The 18,453-nt window shown below is 41.5% G+C and overlaps 1 protein-coding gene across 1 annotated transcript in view; it reads right to left on the reverse strand.

Annotated features, from left to right (window-relative positions):
• Positions 1-686: 686 nt before the first annotated feature.
• Positions 687-18,453, reverse strand: part of LOC121319157 — a 57,971-nt gene continuing 40,204 nt past the window's right edge. The window contains exons 6-8 of the mRNA XM_041256336.1: positions 8,038-8,350; positions 1,252-1,362; positions 687-948 (exon numbers count right to left, since the gene is read on the reverse strand). Coding sequence (XP_041112270.1) covers positions 8,086-8,350 — 265 coding nt within the window. The 3' untranslated portion in view covers positions 687-948; positions 1,252-1,362; positions 8,038-8,085. The remainder of the gene's footprint in view (positions 949-1,251; positions 1,363-8,037; positions 8,351-18,453) is intronic.

Genomic DNA, 18,453 nt, shown 5'->3' on the forward strand with positions numbered 1-18,453 from the left:
AGGATTTTTCAATCTTTCGTTTTGTTCCACAAATGCAACTGGGACTATATCAGAAGGAAATATTTAATCTTGAAAGTAGTCATTTTAATTGGAATACAGCAAGCTGCACTCAGATGCATACAGCAAACAGAAATGACAACTTATGTGCCTAATAGGAAACACACTAAATATATTCTTTTTTTTATATTACTTTTAGAAAAAAAACATTTTGGTTTTACAGGTTTGTATGTACCAGTTTACACGTGTTTACACAATAGTGTTCAGTGGAACTGCGTCTGTGTTTACAGCACAGCTCCTGGATGCAGGCACAGTCAGCTGGCAGAGGCGTACGCTCCTCCATAGAGTATAATGCAGCCTTCATACCGGCAGTAGTGTTATATTTTCTTTTTTTGTTGTATTAGAAAGATTTCAGTTTTATATTTTTGTGTGTCCCCCTGTACACGTGTATATGTACATATCCGTTTCTTTTGAAATGTGTATTTTATCATATTTTTTCACTGTTTGTAGTCATGCTGTATATGCGCTCATTTTTAAAATAAAGACTTTTATGTTTAATTTTCCATTTAAATACGTTGTTTCCGCAATGCAAATGTTAGATATGATGTTGATGAATCTGATAGTATGTCTTTCATTTCCATAACGAAGCAGTTTAAAAATGTATGGGTCAAAGTGACCCATGTGGCGGTTCTAGGTAGTTTGAAAATCCAATGGTTCTAGTGTTAAAGGAGTGCTAACCACAGTTTGAAATTCAATTTGAACAGCACTCAAAAAATACTCCTGCCCCCTTTCTTCTGTTTACAATGTTTTATTCATTTGCTTCTATTTTACATGACAGCTTGGAATTTGCAGGGACTTCAAAAACAAAACGCTACTGATGAAAAGTTACCGCTGCTTCCTGGTTCCTGATCACTTCCTGTGCTGAAGTTCAAACTCATTCCAATGGTCCAGCTGCAATCAGAGCATGTGACCTAAGGTTACCAAGATGCAGCAGTTTATTTAAAGCACTTCAAATATCCTGAAGTAAAGCAAAACATTGTTTTAAACAATTGAAAAAACTAAACGATTCTGAGTAAAATCAAAGGGGAACGAATACAACTTGTTCAATTGTAAGAAGGGCATTGTAAAGCCTTGGTCAGTATGCGACAATACCGTTGCCCTCGAACCCAAACACCCAGAAACAGCAAAGAAATCTGCATTAAAACAAGAGTAAGTGAATGAATTGTGCTGTGATGTGAAGGAGTTAGTGCTTACCTGGACATGTGCGCCTGTAGGGGGCTAGCCGCGAGAGACTGTGAGTGGAGATCCAGACAGCTAGGGTGGCCCTCGTGGCCTCATCGTGCACGGGGTGGTCTTCCTCAGGGTCTGTGGAGGAGTGATGGTGCAGCGTTACTTCACACACTGGTGAAGGTGAGTCTATTTTAAAAGCATTTAACTGACTCCAGGAATAACACCATTTCTATTTTATAAACAGGAACTGTCTGTTGTTTGACTCACTGTCTATGCAGAATTGTGAAACCTGTCTGTGAAGGTAAAGCCCTGCAACTGCTTGTGCAAAGGAGATGGTTGCTCAGTGATTGGGCAGTGTGTCCGAGCAGGTTTCACACCCAGCCTCTGCCCTGTCACACTAAGTACACAGTGCCGTGCTGTTGAGGTGTGGTATTTAAATAACCGGACACCAGCAATCTCAAGTGACCAGACTCACAAAGTGTCATGAAGGAGGCCTGTGAGGCCTCATCCTGCACCAGCAGTCTGCTGATGAAAGCCCTGGTGAAGTCTGGAGACCCTCAAGCACATCTGCTCCATCAGGGGAGGCTGTGGACGCACCTGGCAGCACTTTCCCTTTGTTCTAATCTTTTGTCAAGGAAAATTATTTAAATTACAGTTTTGAAAGTTTAATTCAGGCTTTTGAACAGCAAGAGCTGTGCGCAGATGAGTCATGTTTATTTACACACACACCCCCACCCTTGTTAAACTAGAGAAGCAGAACACGACCTGGGTCTGACTGGGGCAACAACAACAAAAATCATAAACATCCACGCTCCAAAGTGATACGCAGCAGACACAAGCAAACGCTTAGTAATGCGTAAAACTGGTGAAAATGTAAGCACCTGTGTTGGGATGAATGTGTTCTGCGTAGTTTATTTTCTTAAATAAATATTCAGATATTCTTTCCCTTTCAACTAGCTGAAAAATAATGTATAATTATCACCATAGTCTCTCTCTCAGTTGGATATGGTGTTGTGTGTGTGTGTTTGTGTGTGTGAGTTTGTGTGTTTTGTGTCTATTTTTAGCAGCTGCTGGACATTTTCACAATCCTTTAGCCCTGGAGGTACCCTGCCTTCCAATGTGTAGCTGGAGAAATCACAGTGTTCCATTATTACCATAGTCTACCTGCACTGAGACCCTACCTGAGTTGTGAGATAAGCCTCTAGGTGTATGAAGAGCTGTCTTCTGGGTGTATGAAGAGGTGTCCTCTGGGTGTATGAAGAGCTGTCCTCTGGGTGTATGAAGAGCTGTCCTCTGGGTGTATGAAGAGCTGTGAGGTAAGCCTCTGTGTGTATGAAGAGCTATCCTCTGGGAATATGAAGAGCTGTCCACTGGGTGTATGAAGAGCTGTGAGGTAAGCCTCTGGGTGTATGAAGATCTGTCCTCTGGGTATATGAAGAGCTGTTCACTGGGTATATGAAGAGCTGTCCTCTGGGTATATGAAGAGCTGTGAGGTAAGCCTCTGGGTGTATGAAGAGCTGTCCTCTGGGTGTATGAAGAGCTGTCCTCTGGGTGTATGAAGAGCTATCCTCTGGGTGTATGAAGAGCTGTGAGGTAAGCCTCTGGGTGTATGAAGAGGTGTCCTCTGGGTGTATGAAGAGCTGTCCTCTTGGTGTATGAAGAGATGTCCTCTGGGTGTATGAAGAGCTGTGAGGTAAGCCTCTGCATGTATGAAGAGCTGTCCTCTGGGAATATGAAGAGCTGTCCACTGGATGTATGAAGAGCTGTGAGGTAAGCCTCTGGGTGTATGAAGATCTGTCCTCTGGGTATATGAAGAGCTGTTCTCTGGGTATATGAAGAGCTGTCCTCTGGGTATATGAAGAGCTGTGAGGTAAGCCTCTGGGTGTATGAAGAGGTGTCCCCTGGGTGTATGAAGAGCTGTCCTCTGGGTGTATGAAGAGCTGTGAGGTAAGCCTCTCCGTGTATGAAGAGGTGTCCTCTGGGTATATGAAGAGCTGTCCTCTGGGTATATGAAGAGCTGTCCCCTGGGTGTATGAAGAGCTGTCCTCTTGGTGTATGAAGAGCTGTGAGGTAAGCCTCTGGGTGTATGAAGAGCTGTGAGGTAAGCCTCTGGGCGTATGAAGAGCTGTGAGGTAAGTCTCTGGGTGTATGAAGAGCTGTCCTCTTGGTGTATGAAGAGCTGTCCTCTGGGTATATGAAGAGCTGTGAGGTAAGCCTCTTGGTGTATGAAGAGCTGTGAGGTAAGCCTCTGGGCGTATGAAGAGCTGTGAGGTAAGCCTCTGGGTGTATGAAGAGCTGTCCTCTTGGTGTATGAAGAGCTATCCTCTGGGTGTATGAAGAGCTGTGAGGTAAGCCTCTGGGTTTATGAAGAGCTGTGAGGTAAGCCTCTGGGTGTATGAAGAGCTGTCCTCTGTGTGTATGAAGAGCTGTCCCCTGGGTGTATGAAGAGCTATCCTCTTGGTGTATGAAGAGCTGTGAGGTAAGCCTCTGGGTGTATGAAGAGCTGTGAGGTAAGCCTCTGGGCGTATGAAGAGCTGTGAGGTAAGTCTCTGGGTGTATGAAGAGCTGTCCTCTTGGTGTATGAAGAGCTGTCCTCTGGGTATATGAAGAGCTGTGAGGTAAGCCTCTTGGTGTATGAAGAGCTGTGAGGTAAGCCTCTGGGCGTATGAAGAGCTGTGAGGTAAGCCTCTGGGTGTATGAAGAGCTGTCCTCTTGGTGTATGAAGAGCTATCCTCTGGGTGTATGAAGAGCTGTGAGGTAAGCCTCTGGGTTTATGAAGAGCTGTGAGGTAAGCCTCTGGGTGTATGAAGAGCTGTCCTCTGTGTGTATGAAGAGCTGTCCTCTGGGTGTATGAAGAGCTATCCTCTGGGTGTATGAAGAGCTGTGAGGTAAGCCTCTGGGTGTATGAAGAGCTGTGAGGTAAGCCTCTGGGTGTATGAAGAGCTGTGAGGTAAGCCTCTGGGTGTATGTCTCATGCATTAACTGATGGGGATGGACACATCAAACACATGCTCAGCTCGTAGCGAAGAGCACTTCTCCGTCAGTGTAATTTCATGGCTGCAGTGCTCGTTTTACCCATGAGATGGTTATGAATAAGAATTCCTCAAAATGTTTAAGTAATATTCAGACATGAGAAATAAATGTTTGTCCCAGATCCCCTCATAAAAAAACAAAACATTATTTTACAATAAATCACAACTTTGACTACATGCAGCCAGCAAGCATTCACAACCAAGCAGAAACACACAGACACCTAAATACAAACCAATAATAATAATAACAACAATAATAATAATAATAATAATAATAATAATATATAATAATAATAATAATAATAATAATAATAATGTTATATAATTCTTGTATCTTCTTGCTTCCAGTGTGCTTGAACCCATACTCACTGCTTTGCTGTTTTAGAGCTCTTGAAAATCCTTTCAGAGGCTATCTTCAATATAACCGATCAGCACGGCACAGATGGAATGCTGTAATGTACGGTTCAATTATGAACCTTTATAAAGCCTTTATTCTGCTAGCATGTTATTGCAAAGATTTGTATAGTAGAGCGGAGAGGAAGACCAGGCTCTGTTAACAGTCAGAGCTCTCAAAGGGCTTGATTCAATAACCAGTGTGATTCATTACTGAGGCACTATTGGCAGGCTATTATATTAATGAAGAGGATTGGACTCAACCTAAGTTCCTTCGTCATAAACCGGCGTGGTGTATACACATTGTGCGTATAATATGAAGTTTCAATAGCTGAACAATACCTTTTAGTCTGAAATATACAGATATATAATCTATATATATATATATATATATAATATATATATATATATATACCATATGTTTACAACCATTAATGATACACTTTTTTAATTATATGTTGGTACAAAAAAAAAACAATATTATATCAGGATGTTTCAGACTACAAGCCCTTCTTCTGTTTTGATAGATTTCTATTGGCTTGATTCTAGATGTAATTCAATAGAAATGTCCATATTTACACAAGAGCTTATGCTCTTAAAAATGAATATCTTAGGAAGCAGATGAAATTAAGATGAAAACTGACAAAATACAATTAAACACACGTCCCTTTAAGAGTCATAAATAATATTTTTTAAAAGAATATACAATGCCAATTCTAACACCTGCACAGGCACCTGTTTCTTTTTTTCCCTTCCAGGGTGAAACTGCTAACATGACTGACACAGGAACAGCCAGGACACATTTAATCAAACCAAGGAACGAGCGCGGCCAGGAACTTCCATTACTGCCTGCTCCCAACCTGAAACAGGTCTGCTTTCATCTAGGCTCGTCTGCTCTTCATTTCAGCTGGATTTGGTTGCGGTAGAAAATGTAAAAAAGGCTGAGATAATAACAGTGAAACAGCTGCTCACCAAAATGAAACAGGAATCCCAGATTCTCAAACCTCTCCCGTCTCTAATGAAACCTGATTTGGAGTGGTTATGTTTTTAATCTGGTTCTAACTTTCTGATGAAGGTGCTGCTGTAATTATAACTAGGAGACCCACATATCTTACAGCCTTTCCATTTAAAATTAAAAGCAGAAATGGTGATAGCAAAACCAGCCGTCATGCCATGGACACGATGAGGCCGTTTGAAATGTCTGTGCTGCGTGATGTCTTCTGTTAGAAGCAGAGTCATTTCATATTATTAAATCAGGATTAAAAACTCACTTTGTCAGATGAGCATTTCACACAAAATCTTCAAAGTGTTCTTTCTCTTTCTCTACAGAGATTTGTTGTTTTGATTAATTTTTTGAGCACTTTTTCATGTTCGTGTTTTTTAATTGTTTGAATTCATTTTATTGTATTGTTGGTTTTTATTGACTTGTAAAGCGCTTTGAGCCACTGTTATATGAAAGACGCTGTATAAATAAATAAGTGTGCTTACTTTGTGTTGATAATAAGATCTACATTGACGTTGTCACTTTTCCGATATACTGTACAGATTACCTCTTGTGTCTCACCTCTCTATAAAACAGTCCTATCATCTTTCTGTACATTCCTATTCCATTCTAAATGGAAATTTGTTTTAAACCCCCTCCAACATAAGATGTGCTGTGCACTCAGAAGAGAAAGCCTCCATGATTTGAAGTGTGTTGCAATGTAATGTGTTGTTCATTAATAGGTAATCACACAGGTTTGCTGTATTATCTCTTAATGCATGTGAACTGTAATGTTACAGGCTCGATATATATACATTTGTGTTTATTGCTTGTCTATTACATGACAGCAATGTCTGCTGTTCGTTGCCCAAGTTCCCTATAAAACTCCTGTATCGTATCAATTGCAATGCTTTGCAATAAAAACGCTAAGATTGAAACAGTTATTTTATAGCTCGTGCTCACAATTAATCTGCAGATTATGTGGCTGGCTATATTGTCTTTTGTACTCTAATTTCCTCCCTGCTAACAGCTTTACAAGCTCGGCTTTTTTAAACTGATTAAAGAGTGATTATGAATCCATGCTATAAAGTTGAAAGCTGGTCCTTCTCGTGATGTTTAATGGGTTTTTTTTTTATTTCCTCAAGTCTGTATTAAAAGGGGATAACAACATGATAGCAGTTATGAGCTGAAAATCCTGCCACTACTCAAAATGAATCACCTTTCCGACGTTTAACATGCTTTTGTCAAAGGAAAGTGTGTTTGAAAACAATCATTGGAATATTGATACGCTTTTGATGCCATGGTTGCCACTCATTTATTTCTCTTTCCACAGAATGTCTTTGAGATGTCGTTCGCTATCTAGTTGATGATGCAATGATCTGCTGTTCCTTTCTATTCAAACCTGCAGGCATCAGGGTATCTAGTCTATTTATCCATTTATTTTCTTTTATTTTTTTACACTGGTCTTTTTTTTTTTCTTTCTAAAACCACACACGTTAGCTCCTCCATGGTGTGTCTGTTCCTTGTGTTGGTTCATTTTCTTCTTTGTTTGTTCTATTTGGTAGGTGGTTCTGTATTCTTTTATATAATGATGTTCCTGTCTCTCCTACAGATTTTATTGGATTACATTTTATGCAAAATATATCATATACAAGGTTGCTATCCTTGCATGATGGATTTTAAGACTGAATATTTATTTTCTTTATTTTTATCTTTACCAATATATTTGCACACTTTACATGTACTTTTATCGGTTTTAATGTCCCTTAATATATCTATGATCCCTTTATGTTTACTGTGGACTAAAATGTCAGCCAAATTTGCATCCCTTCTAAAAGCTACGATCGTCGATTTCGGAAATATTTTTTTCATTTTTTTGAATTAAGTATATGTAAATGCTTCCAATTTTTTTTTTTTAAATGTTGGGTAATCATTTAGAATATGTAATTATTAATGGTACTCTCTTAATCCTCTGGGGAAAATGTGAACAAATAAATAACAAAATCTACAAACACGCACACTTTCTACTTTTTTCCTACAGTTTCTCACAAGCTATCTGTGAGATTTTGCAGGTTCACAAATTTTAGATAAGTGACTTAATAAAAAGAAAAAAGGGACAAACAGAAAAAACGAACAGCGGTGTGCACAACCGTTATTATTTAATACGAACCGATGTCTCCCAGGGAGCACCATCTATAGGAGATGTTCCTTCCACTGACTGTTTATCTTGCTGCATTTAGAATGTCGTAATCTCAAAAACATTAACATTTATAAATTTCTTTCAAGGCTTTACTACAGCTTTGCCAAGCTTTACTATATACCAACAGATCTGCAGTGGAAGTCCCAGTGTAACCCAGTAGAACAAACTCAAAGAAATAATACAAGGGCAGGCTGGCCACTCACCGGGATCTCTGTCCTGAAGGCACCCCACATGTGGTGGGTGATCCCGTTTCAGGCGTCCTGGTGCCTGGTTCGCCCCTGGGACCCCTTGTCTACCCCCACGCCAGGGTACCTGCAGGCTCCTGTCTGGGGATCTCCGGAGGGGAGGCAGTCTGCTGGCTCTCCGCAGCTCCTCTTCACAGACAGACATGCGAGGCACAAGCAGAGGCGGTGGTGGAGGAGAGAAGCAGCAGCCCAGCCCCTCTGGATGGTAATCACTGCCCCAGGTGGCTGCATCACTGATAAGCCTCTCCCTGCTCCCTTAGGGGCTTCCAACCTGCCAGTTAACCAGGGAGAGAAAAGAATCAGAAAAAGGAACCAAAGCAGAAATCAATTAGGCTGTCTTTGGATCGCTGCACACACACTGCTGCCTAATCCCTCATATTAATGTATGAATGAATATGTGCATGTAGATATGTATGAATGTGTGCATGTAGATATGTAGATATGTATGAATGAATGTGTGCATGTAGATATGTATGAATGTGTACATGTAGATATGTATGAATGAATGTGTGCATGTAGATATGTATGAATGAATGTGTGCATGTAGATATGTATGAATGAATGTGTGCATGTAGATATGTATGAATGAATGTGTGTATGTAGATATGTATGAATGAATGTGTACATGTAGATATGTATGAATGAATGTGTGCATGTAGATATGTATGAATGAATGTGTGCATGTAGATATGTAGATATGTATGAATGAATGTGTGCATGTAGATATGTATGAATGAATGTGTGCATGTAGATATGTATGAATGAATGTGAATGTGTGCATGTAGATATGTATGAATGAATGTGTACATGTAGATATGTATGAATGAATGTGTACATGTAGATATGTATGAATGAATGTGTACATGTAGATATGTAGATATGTATGAATGTGTGCATGTAGATATGTATGAATGAATGTGTGTATGTAGATATGTATGAATGAATGTGTGCATGTAGATATGTATGAATGAATGTGTGCATGTAGATATGTATGAATGAATGTGTGCATGTAGATATGTATGAATGAATGTGTGCATGTAGATATGTATGAATGAATGTGTACATGTAGATATGTATGAATGAATGTGTGTATGTAGATATGTATGAATGAATGTGTGCATGTAGATATGTATGAATGAATGTGTGCATGTAGATATGTATGAATGAATGTGTGCATGTAGATATGTATGAATGAATGTGTGTATGTAGATATGTATGTAGATATGAATGAATGAATGTATGTAGATATGTATGAATGAATGTGTGTATGTAGATATGTATGAATGAATGTGTGCATGTAGATATGTATATGAATGTGTGTATGTAGATATGTATGAATGAATGTGTACATGTAGATATGTATGAATGAATGTGTGTATGATACACACTTTCAAACTCACACACACACACACACACACACACAGAAAAGGTCAGCTTGATAAAAGTTGGGGCAGATGGTTCCATCCTGACATTTCCGGTAAGAATGAATGAGATACAATAGCATCGCCCCGGCTTTGTGGATTTCTTGGAATTAGCCGTTTTCTTTCTTCTCTTCAAAAGGAAGCTTTTAGATCCTTCCCTTCCCCGGTTTCCATAGTGATTTCAGGGTGGTGGTTGCTGATTTTTTCATTTGTTTTCAGAGAGAAGGAGAGAGGAAGAGTAAAGCAGGTCTGCGTGTGTGTTGGTGGCTGTGTCTTTGTGTGTTTCATCAGGGTGTCTGTCTCAGTGCAGGGGTGTGGGTTAGGAGGGGTCTGTCTGTCTGAATGGCTGTGTCTCTGTGTCTGTCTGTGCCTCTACATATCTTCGTACGTCATTTAGAACTGTGTTAAATCACAAGACAGTGCAGGGAAAAAGGGGTGCATGAAGAAATCCATGTGATATCAGCCCCATGAACATTTGTTCTGATGAAAGAGTCTCTGCAGGGAACCCCTGCACACTATGCTAAGCCACTGTTAGAACTAGTCCTGGTTAGAACACACACATGGGATGTGATTAAGAGTTAGCAACCCGTGTTAAAATGTGTGTATGGTTGTCTCCTCATAATGCTTACACTTGCCTGGTGCAACTACAAGTAACAAAAATGTCCTTGGCGATGGGATGCTGTTAAATGGAGCAGGTCCAATTCACCTGAGGAACATGTGCCAACGCTACTGCACAATAGCTACTAGTGTATTTTCAAAACAGATTTCCAAGAGACCCTTTTTAATGCTTCCCAGGAGAGGAGCATTAAAAACAACGCGGTGTGATTAGTGAACTGCAGGTAAAGCTGCAGGCTCTGTCAATACAAATCAGTTAGTGACGAGACACACACAGAAATGTGGGGCAGCGGAACGAGGGTCCTGAGGTTGCGGGAGTATCCACTGGTTGAAGGCGAGGAATTTCAGGACAGAAAAGAAACGTTAAAGAAAAACACCATCTTCCAAGACGCCATCCCGAGAGTGTAAATTCAGGGCAGTCTGTGTGCTCCTAGTCTGACATGAAAGATAATGCGGCACTTCATCTTGGTAGACTTGTGAATAAAAATAAAATAAAATGTACGCTTTGAATTCTGTCCAGCGATAATCATTCATGCCCCCATGCATGCAGATAAATGATAGAGAACCATTGGGGCAGTAAATCAGGGTTACATTGAGCCAAAAGGGTTTGAGAAGCATGACTGACTAACCTGAAGTAGAATACCACGATTATCAGGAAACGCAATGGATACGTTTTTGCTTCAGTTCAGAGTTTGCATCCGTTTTATTTCACATTTAACACAGCTGGTGTCAGAGACTGCAAAGAACAACTCCAGCTGAGGTTCTTGGGAATTGTACAGTTTCTGGAAGTCAGCTTCAGTTATTTGTTCAAGGCACTGGCTACTCTTTGAGAAAATGTGGCAAACAATGAAAGGTGTCATACAAACTCCTGGGCAAGAACCGAACACCTGCTGCAGAAAGCACGATGATATGGAAGAACAAAGTGACACCAGGATCAGTGCCATGTTTAAAAGGACATCACTTCCACTACATCTTCGATCAGCATCTCAGCCTCCTGTAAGTCAACAATCAAAGGGCTGGGATGACGGCAAAGCCGGAGAGCGAAGGGCAAGCAATCTGCAGACAAGAACCCAACACTAAAATTGCACCTTGTACTCTGTTCAGCCAGGCTCAAGTCCTAACCATCATTTCCCAGTTTAGATGGCCCCTTCTGGAGGCTTTATTTGCAGTGCAGAGATTAAAGTAGCAACAGACAATGCAGTGTGTCCGTCCTGAGGCATGATACGAACAGACAGTGGAGCAGGAGAGGAAAACAGGGGAGGACTAGCAGGACATCAGACACAGAAACCTGTGCAGGGCTTACAGCCAAGATGTAAAAACTTTATACAAGGCGGCTGCCACATTTACAAGCGCTTGTAAACAAACACTAACTGCAGAAAATGCATTCATTTAGCCCAATTAACAAAGAAAAAGAACCATCTAGGAACCAACTCCAATCGAACATCAGTAAAAATAACCATAGAAAATTGTGCGACCTTGTCAACCCATTCCACACCCTCACCACTCTCTGTGTAAACAGTGTCTCCTACCCCCTGAGCCCACTTAAGAAGCACCAAGCTGGGCTCCCAATGCTGTTCGTGGTATCCGTGGTACAGAAAAGCAGGCTCCATCATATCAGTAGTAATCTTTCGACTCACAAGAGATTCCTGCAAAAAAGCTTTGGAAACCTTTGTGTACAGTTTCCCCCCCCCCCAACTTTTGAAATCGGAACTTGAAATAATGTGATGAAAAACAAAGTGAAGTACGCGATCTGGGATGAGGTTTTTAGTTTGCTTGTCGTCAAGGTTACCGCTACAAAACAAAACACGCTTGAGACTGACAAGCTCATTGAAAGTGCGAGCACGCCGGCGATCCTTTCTGTCTTTCAGGCAAAGTTTTTCTTTTGATAAGAGCGCGTAGCCTGTCGCTGCACTTCTCAGATGCACTGTGTTCTGTGCATTAGTGCTTCCTCAGAAAAGCTAGGCAGCTTTAAAAATGCGGATTTAAGATACACTGGGAGCTTACAGAGCTGGTATGAAGGGGCGAAGGGGTTGTTGCTTTCAATACTTTAAAAAACTGAAACAGCTTTATTTACCACTGCCAAAACTGCGCACCTTCCCATGAGGGTCCATACATACTGAACTGGCTGCACATCAGTTTATACATACAGAGCACAACATGTTTCATGTTTACATACAGTGTTAGCAACTACTTGGTTTAGAGATAGCACTTCCTTTGTTAATATTAAATAGGCCCCACGTGGCCCTTCATTTCTATATATATATTTTTAAATGTATTTTTTTTATTTAAAATGTAGAGTGCCTGATTATTTCCTCCCTGCTTTTCTCCCCAGCTCTGAAATGTTGAATTAAGTTCCCTCACCGTGGCTCAGGAGAACAGGAGGTCCCAGGACTATCCTAACCAAGCTTCTCTGGTTCTCAGTTAAAATGTGCTCGGGACACCTGCACTGTATGTTCTTACATTCTGTGAGTTAATGCAGACAGACATGCATCTCTTACACCCCACATTCGCATTCACTCAGTGACTTGTGCAATGAATATTCAAACCCGGGCTCATATCACAGGATCATCAGCTCCCTAGACATGTTAAACTCCAATATCCCTGTGGTGGAGACTTGCATTCCCAGAGGGAAAAAACAGAGGCATATTATTACTGACACATAGCTGCATGATGATAAAGATTATAGACTGGTTTGGAATTAAATGCCAGAGACAATTACTTAGACACTAAGCACTGCTGATTGTATCAGGTCTTACTGATAAAAACAAATAAGCAGTTTCAATAAATAAATAAATAAATAAATAAATAGACAAATAAAAGCAATGTCTGTGAGTGCAGCTACAGGACGTCCTGCTGCTGGAATTGATGATACAGCGAGGCAGGTAAAAGAATGAATACAGCGAGGCAGGTAAAAGATGGATACAGCGAGGCAGGTAAAAGAATGAATACAGCGAGGCAGGTAAAAGATGGATACAGCGAGGCAGGTAAAAGATGGATACAGCGAGGCAGGTAAAAGATGGATACAGCGAGGCAGGTAAAAGATGGATACAGCGAGGCAGGTAAAAGATGGATACAGCGAGGCAGGTAAAAGATGGATACAGCGAGGCATGGATACAGCGAGGCAGGTAAAAGATGGATACAGCGAGGCAGGTAAAAGAATGAATACAGCGAGGCAGGTAAAAGATGGATACAGCGAGGCAGGTAAAAGATGGATACAGCGAGGCAGGTAAAAGATGGATACAGCGAGGCAGGTAAAAGATGGATACAGCGAGGCAGGTAAAATAATGGATACAGCGAGGCAGGTAAAAGATGGATACAGCGAGGCAGGTAAAATAATGGATACAGCGAGGCAGGTAAAAGATGGATACAGCGAGGCAGGTAAAATAATGGATACAGCGAGGCAGGTAAAATAATGGATACAGCGAGGCAGGTAAAAGATGGATACGGCGAGGCAGGTAAAATAATGGATACAGCGAGGCAGGTAAAAGATGGATACAGCGAGGCAGGTAAAAGATGGATACAGCGAGGCAGGTAAAAGAATGGATACAGCGAGGCAGGTAAAAGAATGGATACAGCGAGGCAGGTAAAAGATGGATACAGCGAGGCAGGTAAAATAATGGATACAGCGAGGCAGGTAAAAGATGGATACAGCGAGGCAGGTAAAAGATGGTATGTGGCTCCGTCCACAATTGGATTAACCTATGTCGTTCCCGTGGATACATCGAGGCGTCTGCTCTAAGTCAGTCACTAAGTCGTCAGCGAACGGGTCATTAGACACACAGATTACACCCCCCCCCCCCCCCCCCCCCCCCAAACAATACAATAACATCGAGATTTATCAAGCATCGAGATTCTGGCAGATTTCAGCACTGCCTTGTTAATTCCCTTTTAATTACTTTTTTTTGCGGTAGGGCTAGATTGTTGTTCTGTTGACCTTCCTTCTCATAGCGTGAATAAACAGTGCACTTATTTGTCAGATCAAATCCCTTGCTCAGGGCTACAATTAAATTTTAATTTTATATATATATATATATATATATATATATATATATATATATATATATATATATATACACAGCTCTGGAAAAAATTAAGAGACCACTGCAAAATTATCAGTTTCTCTGGTTTTACTATTTATAGGTATGTGTTTGGGTAAAATGAACATTTTTGTTTTATTCTATAAACTACTGACAACATTTCTCCCAAATTCCAAATAAAAATATTGTCATTTAGAGCATTTATTTGCAGAAAATTACAACTGGTCAAAATAACAAAAAAAAGATGCAGTGTTGTCAGACCTCGAATAATGCAAAGAAAATAAGTTCAGATTCATTTTTAAACAACACAATACTAATGTATTAACTTAGGAAGAGTTCAGAAATCAATATTTGGTGGAATAACCCTGATTTTCAATCACAGCTTTCATGCGTCTTGGCATGCTCTCCACCAGTCTTTCACATTGATGTTGGGTGACTTTATGCCACTCCTGGAGCAAAAATTCAAGCAGCTCGGCTTTGTTTGATGGCTTGTGACCATCCATCTTCCTCTTTCAATGGGGTTCGGGACTGGAGATTGGGCTGGCCATGACAGGGTCTTGATCTGGTGGTCCTCCATCCACACCTTGATTGACCTGGCTGTGTGGCATGGAGCATTGTCCTGCTGGAAAAACCAATCCTCAGAGCTGGGGAACATTGTCAGAGCAGAAGGAAGCAAGTTTTCTTCCAGGACAACCTTGTACTTGGCTTGATTCATGCGTCCTTCACAAAGACAAATCTGCCCAATTCCAGCCTTGCTGAAGCACCCCCAGATTATCACCGATCCTCCACCACATTTCACAGTGGGTGCGAGACACTGTGGCTTGTAGCCCTCTCCAGGTCTCCGTCTAACCAATAGACGACCAGGTGTTGGGCAAAGCTGAAAATTGGACTCATCGGAGAAGATGACCTTACTCCAGTCCTCTACAGTCCAATACTTATGGTCTTTTGCAAACCTCAGCCTGGCTCTTCTTTGCTTCTGATTGATGAAGGGCTTTTTTCTACCTTTGCACGACCTCAGCCCTGCCTCTAGGAGCCTGTTTCGAACCGTCCTCGCCGTGCACTTCACCCCAGCTGCCGTTTGCCATTCTTTTTGTAGATCACTTGATGTTATCCTATGGTTGCTGAGTGACATTCGAATGGGTTAGCAGTCATCCCGGTCAGTGGAGAGTCGTTTTCGCCCTCTGCCGGTCTGTAGCTTTGTTGTCCCCAATGTGTGCTGCTTGACCTTGTTCTTATGAACCGCTGTCTTTGAAATTTTAAGGATGGAAGCAACCCGACGCTCACTGTATCCCTCTGCCAGTAAAGCCAGAACTGAACCATTCTTTTACTCACTCAAAACTTTCCTTTTCAACTCTTTGGGCATGGTCAATAGTTATTTTTTGATTCCAGTTACTTTTGAGGTACTACTAGCACTGTTTTGCCATCCAGCTGGTCCTATTGCAAGAGGATAGTGATGACCACAGGAGTGGTTTTTATACTTTTCCTCATTAAATAAGATTTGGTTCAGGTGATCCCCTAATCAGTACCTCATTCAGTAGAATCAGGTGTGCCTGTGTTGGAATTCAACAGACACTGGAATGGAATGGCTGCCATACATGTAGAGATGCTGATTTAAGAAAAATTTGCAGTGATCTCTTAATTTTTTCCAGAGCTATATATATATATATATAAGGATTGTTTAATGTAGGTCTAGATGTTGAATGCTCCAAAGAGGATGACATTCCAAATAAACGTCTCCTCCCATAATAAGGAAACGAGTGTCTAGATCCGGCAAAGAGGAAAGACAGTTAGAAAGTGTCACCCCAGTTGGGAGCGCAGACATTAGCCAATATCAGTGGAGTATTATAAAGTCTAGCAGTAACTAGAACAAAACGACCTTGAGGGTCCACCTTAGTCTGGGAAGCTGCAAACGGTGTTGATTGATGAATTAGAATTGCTGCACCCGTGGCTTTACCGTTAAACTGAGAACGAAGCACCTGGCCCACCCAATCCCTACGAATCCTGAACTGAACAGAAGCATGAAGGTGTGTCTCTTGCAGGAAAGCAATAGTTACTTTAAGAAGCTGAAGGTGTGACAGTAGTCTCTTATGCTTTACTGGGTGATTGAGTCCCTTAACATTCCAACTTATATATTTAACAGATGACCACCCATCCTGTTTGGCTGAGCTTATCTGTGCCACAACTAACCTATAATACGCAGACCCAAGAGCACACAGACGTGTTCTTACACAATAAACAGCAATTAAAGACAGTGAGGGGATTATATATATATATGTATATTTTTTTATATAAACATGAGTGGAAACTGCACAAAATGAAAAACAAAAGGGAGTCATAAGCTCCTGTGGGTATGTATGAATAAAGGCAGTTATAAACAGGGAACATTTTTAACTGACTTGGGAAGCCTTATCCTCCTACAAGCAAAACAGAGAATAAATAAATAAATAAAACAAAGAAGTATGTATCAGAATAGTAACAGACAACGGTGTTATTCATCAGCTACAAGCAAACCAACACGCTTTACATAAAGCTTAATCCGGGAAGATGAAATATTTCTGTCCCTTAAACAATAAATAGCTGTTTTCCAGGGCTTGGCGCAGAATGTAAATAGTGTATCCTGACGATGAAAGGACGAGGTTTCTGACCTTGACCAGGACATGGCTGAAGAGCTCTATGTGCCCGATCGAGTAAGGTTTTCCAAGAGCGTCCATCAGCAGCTGGGCCACGAATTCCATCCTCAGTGCCCTCCTCAATCCCAATCACCCTAAGGGTATTCCTCCTGGATCTCCCCTCCCATCCTCACACTTTTCACTTAAGGATTTGATTGTCCACGTCAGACTCCAAGGCCGTAGTCGAACCAGACCAATGCAAGGCAGCCTTCTCCAAGTCCCCCAGTTTCTCACTGTGCGTATCGGTGAGGGCCTGCAATCAGACACTGAGGAAGTCCCCCAGTTTCTCGCTGTGCGTATCGGTGAGGGCCTGCAATCAGACACTGAGGAAGTCCCCCAGTTTCTCGCTGTGCGTATCGGTGAGGGCCTGCAATCAGACACTGAGGAAGTCCCCCAGTTTCTCGCTGTGTGTATCGGTGAGGGCCTGCAATCAGACACTGAGGAAGTCCCCCAGTTTCTCACTGTGCGTATCGGTGAGGGCCTGCAATCATATTTCAGCTTTTAGAGAGACGACTTCACTCCGAAGAGAGGATATAGCTCACAATGCAGTGATGTTGGCTGAATCATCGATGCTTTTCAGATGGGTAAGCAGCAACGGTCTCCTCTGTAGGACAGGCTGCAAGATCAAGGCTTCCAGCCAGAGCCTCCTTCTTTCCCCTTGCCCTTGACATATTAGACGTTTACCTGGACAGTTGAATGTTCTCAAATAAATAATAAACAATGCATGCTTGTTTACAAAAAAGAAAAATACTGTAATGCCTTTGAAACTATAAATATATATATGCGGGAGCGAACAGAAAGTGCATCTCACTCATTCATAACTCTACAGCACCGCCATGAAAACTCTAGCCTGTATATTTTTGACAATTTTTAAACATCCAATTTAGACTTGGCTAATGTTTGAACTATTAACATGTCTATCATGTAAAACTGTAATAGACACACATACAAGAGTCTCCACTCTACCCCTCTCACCCAGAGGGAGGTTATCAATATGTGACAGAACACATGGATCCTGAGCTGGCTATTGGTTATCAATGAGTGACAGAACACATGGATCCTGAGCTGGCTATTGGTTATCAATGAGTGACAGAATACATGGATCCTGAGCTGGCTATTGGTTATCAATGAGTGACAGAACACATGGATCCTGAGCTGGCTATTGGTTATCAATGAGTGACAGAACACATGGATCCTGAGCTGGCTATTGGTTACAGAACACATGGATCCTGAGCTGGCTATTGGTTATCAATGAGTGACAGAATACATGGATCCTGAGCTGGCTATTGGTTATCAATGAGTGACAGAACACATGGATCCTGAGCTGGCTATTGGTTATCAATGAGTGACAGAACACATGGATCCTGAGCTGGCTATTGGTTATCAATGAGTGACAGAACACATGGATCCTGAGCTGGCTATTGGTTATCAATGAGTGACAGAACACATGGATCCTGAGCTGGACCCGCCAGCCCCTCCTCCTCCTGATATTTTCATGACAAAAGTACATTTTTCCTTTAAAGGCTACTCAACCCATCTCATCCTGAAGAGTAATCCCTTTAGAGAAAGAGAGAGAGCAGGCCGTCCAGACCAGGCTACCTAACTTCCTGCTGATTCACAGCGAGCACAAAA

The sequence above is a fragment of the Polyodon spathula genome, chromosome 8 (assembly GCF_017654505.1).
Source record: "Polyodon spathula isolate WHYD16114869_AA chromosome 8, ASM1765450v1, whole genome shotgun sequence".
NCBI classification, from domain to species: Eukaryota; Metazoa; Chordata; class Actinopteri; order Acipenseriformes; family Polyodontidae; genus Polyodon; species Polyodon spathula.